The 21,031-nt window shown below is 42.3% G+C and overlaps 1 protein-coding gene across 4 annotated transcripts; it reads left to right on the top strand.

The window, feature by feature from the left end:
* The first annotated feature begins 1,239 nt into the window (after positions 1-1,239).
* NR4A2 (nuclear receptor subfamily 4 group A member 2) lies at positions 1,240-19,726 on the top strand. 4 transcript variants are annotated; one of them, XM_034786208.1, is made up of 8 exons: positions 1,240-1,779; positions 13,836-13,957; positions 14,402-15,267; positions 16,060-16,189; positions 16,551-16,714; positions 17,438-17,640; positions 17,861-18,039; positions 18,158-19,726. In XM_034786208.1, the coding sequence occupies exons 3-8, from the start codon at positions 14,404-14,406 to the stop codon at positions 18,412-18,414; spliced, it is 1,797 nt and encodes a 598-aa protein (XP_034642099.1). In that variant the 5' UTR covers positions 1,240-1,779; positions 13,836-13,957; positions 14,402-14,403; the 3' UTR covers positions 18,415-19,726. The 4 variants fall into 4 exon arrangements, with proteins under 4 accessions (XP_034642099.1, XP_034642101.1, XP_034642100.1 ...); XM_034786210.1 differs by lacking the exon at positions 1,240-1,779 and adding an exon at positions 11,783-12,169 and having other exon boundaries at positions 14,580-15,267; XM_034786209.1 differs by lacking the exon at positions 1,240-1,779 and adding an exon at positions 11,783-12,169 and having other exon boundaries at positions 16,551-16,639.
* The last annotated feature ends 1,305 nt before the right edge of the window (positions 19,727-21,031 follow it).

Raw genomic sequence — 21,031 nt, 5'->3', positions numbered from 1 at the left:
CAGAAAAACTGCTAAATGACTCCCTCAAGTCGTCAGCTAGCTAGCTTTCTCAGATTTAAAGGGCCAGCTGCCAGTAGAGACCATACTGGGAAAAACACTCCTATAAAAGGGAGCTCCAAGTACAGTGCTTATTGATATGGTACCTGCTTTTTGTATATTTGGACCTATGATGAAAAGTATGGCAAAGTTTTCATAACTAAAGTTAGGTGTGTGATCTATAATTTAAATTTATCAAATGTGTTAAGTAGAACACCAGCACAAGGAGCCAGGTCTTGATGGTGTGTTTTCCAATCCTGTTAGATCAATAAAATTGAAAAAAACCCTCAAGATGCAAGATAAAGTGTTTAAAGCTGTTAGATGGGCTTCAGACTTGTTAGCCTGCATATTGACTGGGCTTTTCAATGTGTGTTAAACTAACTTGATGAGCTAACAATTTAAAAATCCTTTTTTGCCTGTCAAGACAGGGCCCAGTGAGAAGGAGAGGGGGAAAGAGAGAGGCCCTCATTCAGCAAGTTACTTAAGCACTCCTGAAAATGTAAACCTTAATCTCTCTGAGCCTCCGTTTCCCCCTGTTAAAACAAAGATGATGCCTACCCCCCAGGTTTGTTATCAGGCTTCTTCATCAATGTTTATAAAGCATTCTGCGTGCCACAGAATTGGAAAGTGCTCTACAAAGCATGAACTATTACTGAATATGCACTAACTTCTGTTTTCAAACAATCATTTATGCCAGTTCTACTTGATCATGAATCATGATAAACTTTACAAAGTAAAGAAACCCCAGGAAGAAGAGGCCAGTGAATTTTCATGGGAAGGACTCATCTTGTGTGGTTATTAAAGGAACTTTGCTGGGGGGGAGCTGAGACCCAACACCTCGGCCTTGTGAAAAGATTTTACAAAACCCAGGATTCCTAGAAATGGTTTTCGCTTAATAAGCGGTTTGGGTTTAGAAGTTCCCCTTGCGGTGTTTTCACCGAAACATCGCAGCACAGGGCCGCTGCTAGGAGCGGCAGCGCGCGTGGCCTCCCCGGCCGAGCTCAGCCGCCGCGAGCAAGGAGCGCCAGGGGGGAGAAGTTCTGCGGCAACTTTGCTCGTCTCCTATTGGAAAGGGGAGGTGAGCAGACGTGGGGGCGGAGCGGGATTTCCGTCGCACGGGGGTAATGCCGGGTTCTCCAGAGAGGCCTCTGGGGTCACAGGCGGGGCAGAGCCCGAGCTGCGCAGGCTGGGGGTGGAGCTCTGTGCCAGCCTGCTGCCGCCGGGGGAAGCCCTGCGCCGGGCTGGCCGGGAGCCAGGCCGCAGCCGCAGGAGGCTCCTCCGTGCCCGGCCCCCACTGTGCGTGCGGGGAGCGCGCCTGACCCAGCCATTGTTTCCTATCTCCGCACCGGCGTCAGTGGAAAATCTCCCCACCTGCCGCGCCTGGGTCGGGCTATTTATCCGGCAGCGCTGCCGTCACGGAGAGCGGCGCTGCTGACGGGGGAGCTGACGCTCTTGTCCGCTACCGCTGGGCTTGTGGCGGTGACAGTGGGGCTCTGGGTGGCGCTGGGAACGGGGCGCGGAGGAGCGAGCGCCCCGCCGCAGCCCCCGCTTTGGCCTCCTCCTGGCCCCGGCTGCGGCAAGTGGGGGCCGGGCGCTGCTGCTAGCGCCGCCCCCGGGACGCGCCTGGCCGTGTCCTGCCTCCCCTCCTCTGGCGGCGCCCGGGCTGAGCCTGGGGAGCGCGGCCGGGGCACGGCGCGGATGGGAGGGACGCGCGGCGGACAGCGCAGGCAAGAGAGGAGCCAGGTAATGTCACAGGCAGGTGCGGGGGGAGGGGTGCGCGCGCCGCTTTATGGGGGACCAGTCCTGCAAGCAACACACAGAAACTTCGGCTCATAGCATCCTCCCCTCCCCCCCCGGAGAAAGGGAGGCTTCTCCCCTTTCCCCCCCCCCGTAGGCGCTGCCCGGGGCTGTGGACGTGTAACGATGCTCCTTCAGCTGCCTAACTCTCTGTTGTCCCCACACGCCCACTCCACCAGTGCGGGGCTTCCGAGAGAGTCCAGCTGCAGTCCCATAAAGTAGCAATCGTGGGGTGGGGTGGATGACTGCCCTGTCTGCTTCCCCAGTAAAGGAGCGAAGGTAGGACCCGGCCTTCCAGCCAAGCGTAACTGCTTTTTCTCGAAACAGCCCCGCGAATTTAAAGTTGAAAATTAAACTCCAATAAAGCTTTTGCCTAATTTAACTTAACCGAGGTTTCTGTCGCCCTGGCAGGCTGCCTGCCTGTCTCGATTTAATGGCGTTAAGCTAGGCTTTTTTTTACACAAGTACAATTCCATCAATAGTTTTCTGCACAGCTGGATTTCTGCTGGGTGCAGATGTTGCTAATGGCAGCTTAAGCACGGATGGGCAGATAACATATGGAATGCAACATGTTGCCATATGGTCCGTTTAGCCTTTCACCTCCAAGAGTATCAATCAAATATGTTCTGGGAGAAATTTAATGACTCTCTGAACAGGAAGATGAATTGCTTGGTACGATTTATATTCCTTGACCTGATGCTATATAACAATAAGACAGTAAATGGAACTCACAGTTTTTATAATAAGAATGTGGCCAAATGGGACTAGATTTCAAATACTATAAACATTTGCATGTTAGGATCTTGACAGCTGTCAAATTATTCAGACAGTGAAGCGTGCCCCAATAAAAACATGTCCACAATAAAAATGGACAACCACAGCTTCCACAGTCTTCAGTAAAATTGCCTACATGTATCTCTCAAAACATTTGAAAGTATAAAACATTATTATTTATAAACATTCCAATATCTAAAACTATCCACACTTGTACAGCGTGCTAGTATGGACCAGGAATGGGGAAGAAAGGAGAGGTGCTATAGAACTAAATATTAGGATTCTCCAAAAAAACTAGGGAAAAAGATCCTGATAAATTTGTTGCTTCTCAGTAACTTCAAACAGGTTTACATCAGGGACCACATTTATCTTTTTATGACCTAAAGTTTTTGACTTCAGTATGATTGATTAAAACTTTTTGGCAGGAATTGCACTTGCAGAAAAATTAAGTAGCTAACAATTCTAACTGGAACGGGTATGTGTACCCTTTCATTTGTTTATCTTATACTTTGAGTGTTACATATATCTTGGATGTAAAATACTTAGGTCCCAAACCAACCCCCAAATAAATAAATGGAAAGCCTCCTATTGCCTCCAGTGGCTGTTGGATTGGTCCCTTAGAGAATTTACAAAGCCTCTAGTGTTCTATTTTAGTGTCACAGTTGCAGTGTTTTGAAGTGTGAGCAGACTCTAAAGGACCTGCCTACCTGAACCTCTAGAGTATTTATTTATAAATGGTTGGTTACCTGTGTATAAATAGAATAATTTAAGATTAAAAAATATCAGTGACAGACTCAAAATGGTTATGTGACGGATTAGAAATCTCTTTCCTTCTTTTATTGTATTAATTTATTTCCATCTTGAATGACATATCAGAGGGAAAGAATACAATACATTAATTAATGTAAAAGTGCCTTTGAAAAACTCTGAGTTAATTTTTCAAAGGCACTTTTACATTAATTAATGTATTGTATTCTTTCCCTCTGATATGTCATTCAAGATGGAAATAAATTAATACAATAAAAGAAGGAAAGAGATTTTATAATCCGTCACATAACCATTTTGAGTCTGTCACTGATATTTTTAAATCTTAAATTAAATTACTCTATACACAGGTAACCAATATAGATTGCAAGTTCCTTGGGGCAGGGACTGTCTCTTTGCTATATGTTTATACAATGCTTAGAACAACAGAGCTCTGGCCTCTAGGTGGTATTGTAAGACTAATAATAAATATTACTATATATCTTTCTATTATGGGATAAACCTGATACATTAGTAAGAACAATTTGGTCAGCTAATAGAAAATGATGTTTTATGCTCCCCAAAATAGATATACCATAAACAGGATATGTGATCATATTTTAATTAATATACCATATGTTTGGAGGTGTGTATGTATCATGTGAAAAAATTCTGTGTTACATGAAGTTATTTCCTTTTCTCAACAGAAAACTAGACTCTTTCTCTCAGTATACTGGCACCATTCTTTTTCCATTGGCTGCACAAAGAGTAGAATTGAGCCCCTATTCCTAGTACATAATTACAGAAGCCTTTCCATCTAAATATGTGTAGGCAAAGTTTGAGTTGCCCACATATGAAATAACTTATCATGTTAGGCACAATGAGTTATTGCCATTTTGCCAACAAGGATAAAAAATGCTGTAGAGCCAAGATTATCAAACCACATAAAATAACTCGTTTGACTTAAAACAAACAAACAAACAAAAAAACATTTTGATCAGAACATGCTTAGAAAAAAATGGTATTCTGTTAATGCTTCTTGTATTTAACAGGATTTCCAATGGATGAATATTGTGGCAAGTACATAGGGGGCAAGTGTCACTGTGTTGTGATTTAATCAGTTATTGTGTTCCTTATACAACTACTGTCTTCCTTATACAACTCTGCCTGATTGAGAACTTTTAAAAACAAACAAATAAAACTGCACAGAATTATAAAGGTCCCTTTGAGGGGACCTACATTTCTATGAGTCTCTATGATTTTTGTTTTTACTCATTTTCACTTTTAAAAAATGCAAACCTCTTCTACAGGCATTAGTTCTGTGGATTTGTTTGTTTGTTTGTTTGTTTTGTTCTCTATGAACTGATTCTGTTCATGCATGTCCCACTCCCACAAATGACTTGTGTAGAATTACTGTTTTAAAGTCCTAGGTAACATCCATTATAATTTTAACTTAATCCTGTAGTCCTAAACTCAGATAAAGGTCCTCATTAAAGTCAGAGGGGAGCTTTGGCTGAGTAAGGACTGTGGAGTCAAGGTCTATGTGGCTGATTGCCAAAATTAGCCCTATAGAAGGATTGAACTGCATTTGAACCTGTCACCATTATTCTAATGACCTGGAGAGGGAATCACATTGTTAGTGATTGGTAAAACATTGGATTTTAAAGTATTTGTTTAGATATGGGCCTTCTAAAATTTGGACTTCAATGCCAACAAGGATTCATTATTCACATTCTTATCTCTTAAATTGCCAACTGACTGGAACATTGATTACATAATGGTGCATATACTTCATCTGGGGAAGGAAAGGAGAGGGAATTTGAAAAAATTCAAACATCACATATTGTGGATCCTAAATGCATTAATTTCCTCATAGCGTAATTCTGATTGCATTACAACCACAGCTGTTTATTGTTCACTCTGATGTATTAAAATATTTTGCACTTTTGCTTCTCATTTTGATGTAAGAGCTATAGCAATATGTGACAAACTTTAGAGAAAATCAACATTATGCTGCTCCCCACATTTGAAAGTGTGCGTCTGATTTGTATAGTAGTACTATAGTACTTCTTTGTGTATAATGGTGGAGAGATTGTCTCCCATCTTTAGTAATAAAAAGTGACTTTTTAAAATGAAAGTGACCAGTACACCTCTTCTAAAACGGTTCAATCTATTAAGTTACAAGCATGTATAGACAATCTCACATTGATATACAGTTTTTAGTTTATCCCGTTTTAGTGGGACTATCATGTAAATATATAATGTAAAAGTGCACTTCCTATTTAATACTTTATCAGATTGACAGTTGTTTTAATTGTGTTCTTGTATTTAGATACCAAAATACAGCATTTCACTATATTTTATAAAATTGTGTTTGCATTTATTTAATGTAAGGTTCTTTTTTAAAGCATGTAGTCTTGAATGTTTGTTCTCCCTTTTTTCACATCATTACTCTGATACTGCTTGATTAGCTCCCTCCCCAGTCATGATTGGTAATTAAAATAGGCATTAAAATTAGTCACTTAGCAATTTTGCTGTTCAATTGGCAATTAAATTACTTAATTGCAATTAAAGTCCTAATTTTAATTGGCAAAATGATAGATGTAGATTTAAGATAATATGTATAAATACTTTAATAAGTGTCTATATAAGGATTACTTAATTACTCAACTTCAAGTTTATGCTGTTAACTTTAGAACTTTTAAGTGAGCAATGAAATTTATATTACATCTATTCTAAGGATATGATAATTAGATGTATTACTTTATCATGATAAGGGTCTTCGCTATACGTTATTTCTCTTAAAACTATGGTGTGGGCTAACCATTGAAATATACACTATTCATCGTATTACAAACTAGTCATACTTTTAGTTTTGTAATTCAATGGGACTTTCATTCAAATGGCAGATTGGCCTACTGAAGTAGTCTAAGGTTATTCTGCTGAACATAAGTGAGATTGAACTACAGTAAACCGGTTATAATTTCAGGTGAGAATAACTAAATCCTATATTTTATTTCAAGTTGGAATTTTCAACTATTTAATGGATATCTGTTGAAATAAAGGATCATTAGAAAAAGCAAACATGTTTTAGAAAGAGATTCTGAAGATGAAACTTAAAATATTGTTGTACATGTGAATTTTCACTTACTTTACTTGTGGTCACTTTACCATAACACAGGGTTTCAGTGAGACTTACTCAACAAATCTATAGTTAAGAACTTAAATCACATGCTATGAAACTTATTTGCATTATTTCCCTTTATTTCAGTGGGACTAGATATCTGAGGTAAAGCAAGCAGTTTGGGCCTCATGTTCATATGTCAGGTGCCATATTTACAATATGTAATATAAAAATATTTTTAACTCTTAAATTGAAAGCATTCTCAGTTTAGACACAGTATAATGGAATAATTATTGATTGATACAGATTGCATGTTTATGAGTAATTTTGGACTTGTATGTAAATATCCTCTTAATATTTTAGATGCGTTAGAATGCACAAGTACTCCTGTTCTTTTTGCGGATACAGACTAACACGGCTGCTACTCTGAAAGAATGTCTATTGTATGCATTAAAAATAGGGGGGGTTCTTTTAAAATATTTCTCTGTAAAGTTCTTTTTGTTCAGTTCATTCTAAACTGATTATATTTACATATAATCCTAAAGATGTTTTTTTTTCCTAAGTCAATTTTTGTTAGTTTTAGTCTATTTACATTCATAATAGAAGAATATAATCGTTTTCAACAAGTCAAAAACAAGGCAGAAAAGAAAATTGCATGCAAATTGCCAAAGATCTGGATCATACATATTACAGAAATACCAACTTTCCTTATTCTTAAACTGTCAGTGAAAAACAATGAAATAAACTGATTTGTGTGGTTTTTTTTTTGTTTGTTTTTAAATATACAGACTTGATTGCAGCAGAAAACTCAATTTGAAGACACACAGCAATTCTCAGAAGTCGCATTCTCTCAAGAATTCAATATATGGGACAAATTTTTATTATGAAACTACTGCCAAAGTCAAGCTACCTCTCTTTGCTCCTAACTCCAAGTGTGGTACATCACTACACTGTTTAAAGTGATTGTTATGTTGCCTTTTAAAACAGATTCCTAAAGTGGTTTTAATGAAAAGGTAGTGCTCTTACTTTCACTCTATGTAACTTTACTCCGTGAATTAAGTTTTTGCTTTTTTCAGAATTCTGTTCCTGTCATTGATCCCACTGAAGTCACAGGGAGTTTTACCATTGACATCAATAGGGTAATGCATATACAGTGTTTCATACGTTTTTGAGATGAGGGAAAATACTATTTCATGCAAACCTTTATTAACCATTTAATTAAAAGTTCCCTGGTTACAGTTTAATTTCTAAATTGTGATGTATTTTAAATGTATATACAGATTATGTGAAATATATACAATAAAATATTATAATTGAGTTCCCTAGAGTGGCCTTTCTTTTTAGATTTTTAACACAGTGGTATATAATTATTATAAAAATGCACATATAACTACTGGTCTTTTGCTTATTTTCATGGTCAAATTTTCAAAGTTATCAGAGCAATAAGACCACTGATCTATTATTCTAAAAATGTTACTTTAATTTTTTAAAAGATGGCATACATTGTGGATTTAGAGGAGGGAGGGAACAGTGTCAACAAAAAACAACCCTCATTGTTGAAATGTTATTGGTCTGAGGAGAAAAGACACAGTGAAAACATCACTGCCATCAGTCTATTCTTCTTAAAAACATATTTGCTATTTTTGAAAATCAAAGCTTTTAATTTTGCTTAGGCTCTGTAGAACTTTTCATTTATTTTAAAAGGACAAAGGCCAATAATTTTCATATTTTTATTCCCCTCTGTATTTTTTTCAAGAAGATGGCAGCAATGGAATAATATTTAGAAATACAGATACAGTGTTTTTTAAGAACTGTATGAAGTCTTCCCATTTGACTAAAAATCTTTATAAGGTTAGTCATTAGGCTTTGGGCCTAAAAAAAGACTGTACTTCCTGTCAAACTGCCACATCATGGTTCCTCGGTATACACCATTTTGAACAGCTGGAGTCATTTTTAGCATGGGGAAATCACTTACATTTAGCCCATTGTTTTACTGTTTATAGATATTGCTCAACTGGGTGTGGGTGTACGTACGTGTACACACACATACTTTCTACAGTCAGGAATCCTCTTGTTATTTTATTGTTTTAAAAAATATGTCTTTGGTTTTCCAAACCTGATTTGAATTTTGTTAGGTGATTAAAAAGCCACTACTTCAGATGGCATTTATGTGGACATAAAAACTCTTCCTTCTGAGGAGTTAGATTCTAGGAATCTGTCCCAAAATAGAGAGAGCACCATGCCAATTTATTTAGAAATGATTTAAAGGCTTGAAGCAATACACAAGTTGTTATAGTGATGGTTTCTATGCTGCTGTTTCAGATCCATATGCCATTCTGTACTAGGGAGACAAGGTGGGTGAGGTAATATCGTTTATTGGACCAACTTCTGCTGGTGAGAGGGACAAGCATTTGCGCTTACACCGGGCTTCTCAAATGTTTGTCTATCTCACCAGCAGAAACTGGTCCAGTAAATGATACTCCTTTATCTACCTTGTATCTTTAATATCCTGCGCCCAACACAACTACCCCACCACTGCCCAGGTTGTCTAGGTGCAGTTTTGTATTGATTGTGAAGTCTAGCCTCCTACTGGTGGGATCCCTGAACTGCAGTGGCTGATGGTTCTGATTGGACTGCTGCTGCTGTACTTCCACCACTTTGGTGGTGGTTTAAACTTCTTCACACGCTGTGTGCGTGTGTTAACACATGTGGCTGTTGGACATCAGGATTCCTACTTAGCATAGGAGTAGCTGAAGCCCATTTTGTCACAACTACTGCTATCCCTTCCAGAGGCAAAAAGAAGACCCAAAGATGTCAAGTAGAGGTGTAATTTTGGTACAGAGCAGTGAGGAGAACTTTCAGTAATTTTTTTCCCATGGGTTAAAACAGTACCTTCCAAGTCTTTCTGGAAAGTAATTGTCCTCTTAGAAACTTGCTTCTCTTGTATTTTAGGAATGAGAGTGATAAGGAATCAATATAGCTACATGAAACCAGTAGACAGATCATCATCCTTACCTGCAAGAAATCATGGGGAACTCGCAACGTTGCACAGTTGCCACTGCCATTAAGAAGAGCTAACACAAAACACTACAGGGGGGAGAGGGGGTGCGATACACTTGTGAGCTCCTTTGAAGTACAGTGGCTCAGGGGAGCTTGTAATAAATAAGAGTTTTGACAATGGCAGACACATAGCTTAAAAAAAACCCCACCTCTCCTTCTTTCATAGTTACTTGCAGTGCTGGTGTAGCCATGTCTGTCGCAGTGTATCAGAGAGACAAGGCAGGTGCGTGAGGCAATATCATGTATCCGACCAACTGCTGTTGGTGAAAGAGAGGAGCTAGTATCCTAGTGCCAGTAGCACACCCTGTCTCGGATTGCTAAGGTACCAAGCACACAGCCCCTAAGGAACTTTGCGGAAAGCCCCTTTTGAACGAGGGTCCTTCCCGTTTTGGGGTGGCTTTTAACCAGTGACTCCCACTGGCAACCCGGGAGCCCGCGGGCACCGAGCCTTGGGGGCTCGCGAGCTTCCGCCCGGGGATACTTAAAATAGCCCCGCCCACTCTCGGGCTATAAGCGGCTCCCGCCACTGCAATGGAGCAGGGAGCCGGCCAAGCAGCTGCTATTTTTGGCGCAGCCGGCTGGTTGCGTCAATAGCGGCGTCCCCTTGCGTCACGCGCCGCCCCGCCCAACTCTCACTTTTTCCCTTTCGTTCGCTTCAGCCCACGGGCGGCGGCTGACGCTGCTGCGTTCATGCTAATGAGCCGCCCCCCCCTCCCCGTCTGCGGCTAGCCCAGGCTGCCGCCGCCGTAGAGCTTAAGGTGGCTGCCTCAGGTTCCCCTCGCTCGGCGCGCCTGGGGCGCCCGGGGCTATTTATAGCGCTGCCAAACATAGCTCCCGTGACGGCCAAGGGGAAGGGGGCCCCCAGCGCAGGCACGCGTCCTGGCTGCAAAGAGGGCTAGAGGGGCTGTAGCAGGGCAAGCTCCTTCCCGCTGCTGAGAGGCGGATAAAGCCATCCAAAGGGAGCTGCTTCCCTGCACCGTGGCCGTCAGCTGAATAGAGCTTTGAACCCCCGTACAGGGAGGTCAGATGCTGCAGTCGTCCGGGGAACCAGGATAGATGAGGTGCTTCTCTGGAGCGTGACTAAAACCCCACAGGGCAGGGGCTGGGCGGGGACACCCGGACTGTCTCCGAAGGGGCCATGCCCTGCAGGAAAAGGGGATAAAACATGAAGCACAGGTCATACCCTCAAGTCGAGAGCCAGCTTTCCTCCGGCAGAAGGGGAGGTGGGGGCAGGTGTGGCTCTTGCTGGGTCCCTATAATTGTTCCTGTTACGTACGGGCAAGTACTTCTCTTCTTAGCAGGCATTTTCTGCGCGCCTTCCTTTCCTTTCTGAGAGCTGGAGTGCCCACTCCGAGCCTATGTCAGTGGATTAGCATGCAAAGCAGAGACAAGGCTGTGTGACAGCTTCTAGTATTACCCTGGTCTGAGTAAAGGGCACCCCCACCGTCACCCTTGCTCTGCACTTTTTCTCTCAGTAGAGCACAGAGGTATTGACAGCCATGCTTTTACATTGCATAAGTTAAAGTATAATGCGTATAACTCCGTACAATCGGGTTCTTCTTTCCCCGCGTACGGAAAGAAACGGTGTCCGCGGCGGGACAGGAACTTTCCTCCCAAAACAAACATTTATTTCCAAGGCCTTTAATTAGCACTTTTAAGTGGTGCTGTGGGATGTAAACCAACCGCCCCACCACCTTCCTGACAATTGGACAACTTGTTGCGTGAAGCTGTATGGTTTTGAGAGAAGGATGATTTCAAGGCATCGGCGGACTCCGATTTTATACGGTGACGATTGCTCTGCGCCGCGTAATAAAACATTCTATCAGACAGGCCTGGAGAGAGTGAATCTGGTGCTAACAGGCGCTGCTGTTTGTTTTTTTTGGGGGGGGGGAAGAGGGGGTCCTCATTTCTAGCCTGTAGAAAATGCTTCCATGGGTCACAAAGAAGGGGAAAAAACTGTATCTAGAAAATGCATGAAAGTAGCGATGTCCGTATGTATGTACGTATGCAAGAAAAATCCCCGTACCGTACTGTGGTATAGACACACAACTTAGCAGACCCCACGCAGACAGAGCAGCACACGTTATTATACAGTGTGCCTGCGTGCGGAGAGCCGCAGAGAGATCCTCTAAGGTTTATGACACGGAGTGGGGGGTGGAGGGAATCTAGTTCTTTGTTTACAGTCTTGCACATCTAGGGGGGTGTACGTGCGGGGGGGGGGTTGCACCTATTTTGGAAAAGCTGTAACAAGGTGAACCGAGGGAGCTTGTTCCCACCTTAAAATCTGCACTCTTGGTGATGTCACGTCGGAAATTTACCAAAGCAAGAACTGGCCAACTGTGCAGAGAGATCCAGCCCCTCGGATGGCTGATTGGGCGGGCAGCACTGACGTGCACTGACGCTTGGAGACTTTAGGTGCATGTTGGCTGTGGAATACGGAGCCCACATAAACAAAGGCACATTGGAGGGAAGGGCCAGTCTGTCCGGCTTGCTCGCACTGTGCTTTACTAGTACTGTACTTCCCAACAGAGAATAACTAGCAAGTGCTCTGTCATCGGTTGTTTTGTCCGCCGATCTGCCCTTGGGAAACTGTTGTTCAGACGGTTGAATGAATGAAAAAGACATTGCTAACAAGTGAGTATTGATTTTTGTAAAATTCCCCTATTTAATCTTGTCGTTGATTTACAGCCATCTGCAGGATGCCCTCAATCTTCAATATGGACTCCAGTGGAGGGGGCTGGGAGGGTAGATGGAAATAGGAGGCGTTAAACTATTTTGTGTGTGGCTTTCAAATGCAACCTTTTTCCATACTGTATTTCCAAAGTGTTAGTCAGTTAATTCATCACTCAGTGAGTCTCGGATCTGGTTCTGTAAAAGATGCTAACGTGAAATCAACTTTGGTGCAAGAATATGCCCCTGACTTTCTGCTGTAACTTTCACCTGTTTGGGGGACATAGGGTGTCGAAGTTGGGCTGTTAAGGTAAACGTGTGTAGCTGGGACCTGAACTTCCACGGTTACATAGCAGGAGAAAAGTTCTTCAGCGTATGTGTTGCTTGGGAACATTTTTCTTTCTCCATCTCCAAGGCTAGCAAGCGGTGCTGGTGTTATAGGCAGCTCTGTAGAGTTCTGTGGTGTCCTATCACTTAGTTGCCTTTGATATGTATTGCTGCCGTGCGCGTGTTATAAGCTTGTGTGTGTGTGTGTGGGGGGTGGCTTGCAAGGCTACCTGCTTGTTTCATCTAGCGTAGTTATTCTTTTCGGCGGTGATCCTTCGCCCCCCCACCCTATTTACTTAGTGTATACTGACCATCAACAGAGCAAGCTGTCATGCCAGGCGTTAATTAGCAGAACGCGGAAGAGAAAGGAGTGAATATTTTGATCAATTGGAGTTAGATTGAAGATGCGTAGTCGCTGCCTGTGGTATCAATGAAGTCTGGAGATTTTAGGGATGTTAGCGTGGTTTGTTTCACCTGGTAGGGTAAATATTAAGTTTGTGGTTGTACAACTGGTAATGTATTACATGTGTAAGGTGTCACACTATGAAGCAAATAGTATTGGTGCGGGTTTAAAGTCACTCCTGCTTAAAGAAGCTGCGAGTTCTGTTTATTTCACATGTCCCCTTTTAACTTTAGTTGTGCATATTTACAAAACAAAGCGAAAATATATTCGGCGGCGTTCATTTATTGTTAATTAAGATTTCCCTGGGTCAGTGCATCCACTAAAAGCATTTTACACCTCTGTTAACCAGGTTTCTTTCATCTAAAACTCCTTTGGCTTCTTTGATTGTCTAGTTACCTTATTTAACGTGGTTTGTTGTCATTTATGCCCCTTTTTAGAGCTGTCGTTAAAAAGTCACATTTGGATTTTAGGGACTTTCAAGGGAAGGTGCAAAAATGTGCCTTCCCCCTTTTATTCTTCAATAAATGGACTCAGATGTTATTTGGGGAGGGGATAGGTGTTAGAAATCAAACCAATCCCCCCCGTAGACATAATAGAACAAAATAATTAAAAATAATAATGTAAATAACAACCTGCTTTCAGTAAGTTTTCTTCCCGATAATAACTCATTGGGGGAAGTAGTTTATATGCCAAAATGCCATAAGGACAACATTTCATATTAGCTCTGACTAGCTCTTTTCTTAAACTATTTTAAATCTGATTTCTTTATTAAAAGGCCGCACCATGTCTCTTACTAAAACAGGCAAGCTTTGTCCTAGAGAAGCTCATGGTTTTGTGATACATTTGTTTCAAATCAATCCTTAGCAAATCTGAACATAAAGTCTATTGTGTCTGTTTCAGAGAGCGTACTGGGCAGTCTGGAGTCCTCACTGATTTTCTAAAATCTTGGAAACTTTGCCTCCATTGAATTCCGACACTGTCCACCTTTAATTCCCTCGAAAACGCCTGTAACTCGGCTGAAGGTTTGTGAGCTTAATTTCTTTAATATTCAAAAGAAACAACTTCACACTGAAAGCCAAGTAACATAAGTAAGACACGTGCGTAGATGTGTTCCAAACAACTTCACATTGTGCAACTCACTTCATCGTGTTTCTTTACAAATGAACTAGCTGAAAATATCATTGTACACAGAAATAAAGCGACTGGTGCTCATTCGGTCTGTTTGTGGGGGACTGAAAGACATTTTGGGGGTACACTATGCACTTTAAACATTCACAAACATCAGAGCTCTCTGTACTTTAGTGTAATCTCTTTTTTTCCCCTGTGAACACGTTTTCTTTGCGCAATAAGAAGTGTGTGCGGCTTCCTAATGTGGCCCGCAGTGTTGTAGAAAGCAGGTGTACAAAGCAGGGGAGAAAGTATGCAGTTGACCAGGCTGAGTATATATTACACTGTTTCATTTCCAGCCATGCCCTGTGTTCAGGCTCAGTATGGGTCATCGCCTCAAGGAGCCAGCCCAGCTTCCCAGAGCTACAGTTACCACTCTTCAGGAGAATACAGCTCCGATTTCTTAACTCCAGAGTTTGTCAAGTTTAGCATGGACCTCACCAACACTGAAATCACTGCCACCACTTCTCTCCCCAGCTTCAGTACCTTTATGGACAACTACAGCACAAGCTACGACGTGAAGCCACCTTGCTTGTACCAAATGCCCCTGTCCGGACAGCAGTCCTCTATTAAAGTGGAAGACATTCAGATGCACAGCTACCAGCAACACAATCACCTCCCCCCCCAGTCGGAGGAGATGATGCCTCATTCAGGCTCCGTTTACTACAAGCCTTCGTCGCCCCCGACTCCCACCACCCCCGGCTTCCAGGTGCAGCACAGCCCCATGTGGGACGACCCTGGCTCCCTCCACAACTTCCACCAGAATTACGTGGCCACCACCCACATGATCGAGCAGAGGAAAACGCCAGTGTCCAGGCTCTCCTTATTCTCATTTAAGCAATCACCCCCAGGAACCCCAGTGTCCAGCTGCCAGATGCGATTTGACGGGCCCCTCCACGTGCCCATGAACCCCGAGCCATCCGGGGCCCACCATGTAGTCGATGGCCAGACATTTGCAGTGCCCAATCCCATCCGCAAACAGGCATCCATGGGCTTCCCAGGGCTACAGATTGGCCATGCTTCCCAGCTGCTGGACACCCAGGTGCCATCCCCTCCCTCCCGGGGATCTCCATCCAACGAGGGCCTCTGTGCAGTGTGCGGGGACAACGCGGCCTGCCAGCACTACGGAGTGCGCACCTGTGAGGGCTGCAAAGGGTTCTTCAAGGTGAGCTGGAGGTGCTGAGAGCGCGTGGGGAGGGTTGGGGAAAGGGTTAATTCACACACTCCAAAGGGATCCCCCTCCTGCGCTCACCCATACAAATGCAAAGCAACAGCCTGGCCAAAGAGCTCAGGCGCAGATCCCACTGGGAGGGAGGGAAGAACCGCAACCACAGAAGGAGCTAGCAGGAGAGGAGAGCAAATGTTTGCAAATAACAGCGCCTTGTGCTCCTCTAAGCCCGAGGTCGTTTTTTGCAAAACTCCCCGCTGCAATGGGCCAAGACACACTGAGGTCCTTGGTGCCGGCCCCAAATGGCTGCAGGTCCTTGGCGAGAAGTTGCGTGCAGGAGTTGAACAGGAGGCATTTGCATGTGCTAGAAGCTGCCTTCCCCTTCAGATTGAAATTGGTTAGGACAGAGAACCGTGTCTAAGCTAACCAAGTGGAACAGAATTCCCTATGGTAAAATTAAGTGATCTCTTTATTTCACCATCCTGATTGAATAATCTTATCATTTTAAATAGAGAAGGTCTCCAAGGAATGTAAATAATATGAATGCCCACGGATTTGTATTTACTGAGCGTCTCCTTCTCCTTCTCTTGGCATATAAAACACTGCTAGGAGCTGCAAGGTTAGCTCAAATGTTAACGCTATCAATTTTCTTCTGTTAAATGCCCTGGAAAAAAAAAGGAAGGGGAGGGGGGAATCCCAGCCATGGAGACACTTTAACTTGATCAGTTGGGGGCTGCAGAATTTAATGGAAAGTAACAAATAATTTGTCATTTCCTTCTCTCTGTGTAGCGCACTGTCCAGAAAAACGCAAAATACGTGTGTTTAGCAAATAAAAACTGCCCAGTTGACAAACGCCGCAGAAATCGCTGTCAGTATTGTCGGTTTCAAAAGTGCCTTGCAGTTGGCATGGTCAAAGAAGGTAGGTCTTCAGCGACCCACGGATACACCCTCTCCTTTCCTCTCAGATACACCCTCCCCCACACATACTTTCTGTTCCCTCCCGCCCACCCCAGAATTTCTTTGTGTCAGGCCTCAGCTGGGAGAATGATCTCTGATTCCCTGAGAGCCATACAGATTTTTATTTAAATAGGATCCCCTTGGAATAAGAAATAAAATAAAGCAGCATTTTTTACCCTTCTCGGGTGTAGCTCTTTGCAGCCTTGGCGATGTATACACAAGAGGCCTAGGTACCTTTAGCGGAGGGGGGGAGGGGCTGTGTGTTTCACTCTCGTGTGTTATATGTGAGGGGAAGGAACGCTGAACATCCTTTTCTTTCGCAGTGGTACGCACAGACAGTTTAAAAGGCCGAAGGGGTCGCTTACCATCCAAACCGAAGAGCCCCCAGGAGCCCTCTCCCCCCTCTCCCCCGGTGAGTCTGATCAGTGCCCTGGTGAGAGCCCATGTCGACTCCAACCCGGCTATGAGCAGCCTGGACTATTCCAGGGTAAGCTGGAGACAATATTAACATACAGACATAGCTGCAAACACGCACACACATGCCCATATGCAGAGAGAGAGAGAGAGAGAGAGAGACTATAACCAACCCCCCTTCGCTCACTACACGCTGCAGATGTCGGTCCCATTTGTTCCACAGAGTTTCGGGACTCTCGTGACATTGTCACGCACTCCTGTATACTCTGAGCACCTGCTTTTCAGCTTCTACACACCCGAGTGCTGGTAGTCCATGCACTGAGTAGTGATCCTGGGGCAAACTGGACTGGGAGTGAGGCAGGAGCATAGCAAGAATATTGTGTGTTATTCCAGCTGCGCGGAAATATAGGAGCTAATGAAAGGGGGGTTATTAAAATACATCCAGTGCTATAATTTTTATTAAGGGGTTACCAGGCTTTCCAGGAGGCTAACACTGGGACTGGCATGAATACTAACTTGCTAATTGTGTTGTGTAGATAAGAGTGAACGCTTCTCAATGCAGGGTGACCCTCTGTTTAGTCTGTATAGAAATGGCAATTTACATATTCAAAGCAACGACCTCATAGCACCATCCCTAATTGAATTAATTGCCCTGGAACATCTAATTTCCTTACTGGTCAGAGAGAGGTTTAATTGTTATAAAAACCTGGCTCCCCTACTAGAAATGGGGTTAGCAATTTCACGGGTTATATATTTTAGAGAACCTCATTAAGTGCTTTTTAAAATGAAATTCCAGTTCCAGGCTAACCCTGACTACCAGATGAGTGGAGATGACACTCAGCATATCCAGCAGTTTTATGATCTCTTGACCGGCTCCATGGAGATCATCCGAGGATGGGCAGAAAAAATCCCTGGTTTCACTGACCTTTCTAAACCAGACCAGGACCTCCTCTTCGAATCCGCTTTCTTGGAACTGTTTGTGCTGCGGCTAGCATACAGGTAAATGTCCAAAATTCAAAAGGCAACTTCTGGATTATTATGAAATCAAATCCTTTCATGGTCCACTGATCTGCGTTTTATTAACTCCTGGGTAATTAGGTGCCTCTTAAATCCTCCATTTATTGCTCTTCGCGTAATTAGTTGTTTAGCTTATCTTTTATTTTTCCCCCTTTTCTCTTTCTTGCCTCCACCACCCTCCCTCCCGTTGTATTAATTGCAGGTCCAGCCCAGTGGAGGGCAAGCTTATCTTTTGCAATGGGGTGGTCCTGCACAGGTTGCAATGTGTCCGTGGCTTTGGAGAATGGATTGATTCCATTGTTGAATTCTCCTCCAACTTGCAAAATATGAACATCGACATATCTGCCTTCTCATGCATCGCTGCCCTGGCTATGGTAACAGGTCAGTACAGCTCTACCTTCTTGTGTTTGGTGTTTCAACATCACTACACAGACCATTTGCCCTGTTCTGGTATCCACATTGTCAAACCTGTGATGTCCTGCATCCTTGTCTTTTGCAGAGAGGCACGGGCTAAAGGAACCCAAGAGGGTGGAAGAACTTCAGAACAAGATTGTAAATTGTCTCAAAGACCATGTGACTTTCAATAACGGAGGTTTGAATCGCCCCAATTATTTGTCCAAACTCTTGGGGAAGCTCCCTGAACTTCGCACCCTTTGCACACAGGGGCTGCAACGCATTTTCTACCTGAAACTAGAAGATTTGGTGCCACCTCCAGCAATAATCGACAAACTTTTTCTGGACACTTTACCTTTTTAAGACTCTTCCCATGCACTTAAAGTGAACTTTAAAGAAAATAAACTCGACCTGTCTGAAGGGGAATTCACCTGTGCGCAAAGCAGCACCTTTGGGTGCCAGATTCCCATCCCCAAAACTGTTGCTAACCTCTTGAAGGCAGAACGTGAATGGGCATTTTGGCTCTGGGGCATCAAGGATTCAGATGATGGACAACTTAAATACCATGGTATAAGCTTTTTATTATCGGCTCAAAATATTAAGAAGGACTTCTGATTAAAAAGACGATCATATTTGGCAACGCCGGGCTAAGACTCATATGATGACAAAGTATTAAGGTGACCGACAAGTCTCACCCTCTTAAAGACTAAAGTTTTCTGATGTAAAAGAAAGCTGTAATATATACTAAAAACTAAATGTTGCGTGGGTGGCATGAAATTAAAGAAGGCAAAGACTTGTAAATTTATCAAATGCAGTTTGGCTTTTTAAATTATTCTGTGCCTATTTATGAATAAATATTAAAACCAATTCTAAAAGAAAGAACATAGATGTGTTTGCAAATAAAGAGAATTAAGTAACTCAATGAAATGGGAAAGCATGATGATTCTAGGATGATAATGTTATAGGCACTTGCTATTTCAGTAATGTCTATATTCTATAAATAGTATTTCAGACACTATGTAGTCTGTTAGATTTTATAAAGATTGGTAGTTATCTAAGCTTCAAACATTTTCTCAATTGTAAAATAGGTGGGCACAAGTATTACAAAACCGAAATCTTGGACAAAGGGGCACATAGTGTTTGTAAACACCGTCCAACATTCCTTGTTTGTAAGTGTTGTATGTACTGTTGATGTTGATTAAAAAAAGTTTATATCTTGATTATTTTGTTGTCTAAAGCTAAACAAATCTTGCATGCAGCAGCTTTTGACTGTTTCCAGAGTGCTTATAGTATATATAACTCCCTGGAAATTACTGAGCACTTTGAATTTTTTGTTTTGTTTTTTATGTCTAAAATTGTCGATTAATATATTATTTTATGTTTGAGTAATATTTTTAATATTGCCATATTCTGTAGTATTTTTCTTTGTATATTTCCAGTATGGCACATTATACAAGTCACTGCCTTTTTTTCTATGGTGTATGACAGTTAGAGACGCTGAATTTTTTTTCTTGATAAACTCTTTCTTTGAGGAAAGACAATTTTAATGTTTACAAAAATAAAACCATGTAAACGAATAGAATTTCGTCTTCTTTCTGTCTAAGCGAGAAGTACCAATACCAAAATCCATTGCAGATAAAGAAAATTGACTGTGACGATATAGTAATAAAAAGTGAAAAGGAGAACGGATGAGCTGTGTCACTTATTTAGTAATTTGTGGAGATGAATTTGCAAACTCTGAAGGAGGAGCAAGAGGAACACTTAAAACTGAAAGGTTGGTCCAGATTTTATTCTTAGGAGGTCTCTGTCCTTCTATTGAGTTCAACAACTACTTTTAATGGCATAGAAGTCATTTAAATCTTCGTGTATATTGTTTTTGTAAAAGCAAGGCACTTTTATGGATTCTATTTCCGAAATCCTGTACTGTACCTCTTGGGGTCTGTTTGGGATGGGGAGAGAAGTAAAGGGGACAGACGCTGGTGACAATCCCACAGACGTTGTTTTCTGAAGTCTGAAGATTTTTTTAAAAAATGTGTTTAAATATTGTTTACATGAAAATATTTTCATTTTAGGGATCAGTGGAGCCTGGCTTAGAACACTTAGAGTTCTCTTTGAAGAAAGTATCTGAATAAATAAGACAGGAATTGTCTGCTTTGACTCCGGCTTGCTATAAATAAGTTTTGACGCAGTCACATATTTAGCGACTTTTAAAGTTTAAAGAAAATGAAAGCTAGAAAAGCTAATTTAACTGTTTATAGTGACCCCAAGCCTCTTGTATTTCAGGGTGAGACTGAGAAAAGATCTCTTGTTTCATAGCTTTGAACGGTGCAGGCTGCAAATTGGTACAGAAACAAAACATGGATTTGAGAAATTGTGAAACAATATAATGTATTTAAAATGTGGCTATTAGAATGATTAGCGCCAACATATTATATGTGGTAAAATTTACAATGAAATGAAAGCTTTGGTATTATGTGCCGGGAATTGAGATAACTTCAGTCTCTTATGTTAGGGAAGGAAAATGTATGTGGAGATGTATCCCGGAGTCTATGATGAAGTCTATTATTTTCAATTTGTTTTGAATATATTATTTGCAAAGTATAATAAAGAAAACGGATGGACAGATTAGGGAAAAGGAGATAAGACCAGTTTTCCGGGTTTCCAGAAAAGGGGATTGAGGAGCGAGAGATTCTCAATCTATTTTCAGAGTCTAGGAGCGTGGGAGGTAAAAGCCCAGGTCACAGCTAACAAACCTTATTAAAATAAGGAAATCTGCTGAGCCCCCGTAGTTAACTAACTGGAGGCAAAGGAATGAGAAGGCGAGAGACAACGCAGGGGAAATGCGAGTGTGTAGTTTAAACCTATTCCATCACATTGTGCGGCTCAAGACTGCGCAGGTATCATCATCTAGTTATTTCACTTCTTACCTATTCAGGCTAACAGTGAATCAGGCTGATGCTGCACTAGGATGTGCTGTACA

This window comes from Trachemys scripta, chromosome 11 (genome assembly GCF_013100865.1).
Source record: "Trachemys scripta elegans isolate TJP31775 chromosome 11, CAS_Tse_1.0, whole genome shotgun sequence".
NCBI lineage: Eukaryota > Metazoa > Chordata > Testudines > Emydidae > Trachemys > Trachemys scripta.
Note: the sequence above shows the minus strand (reverse complement) of the source record. Positions and strands in the feature narration are given on the sequence as shown.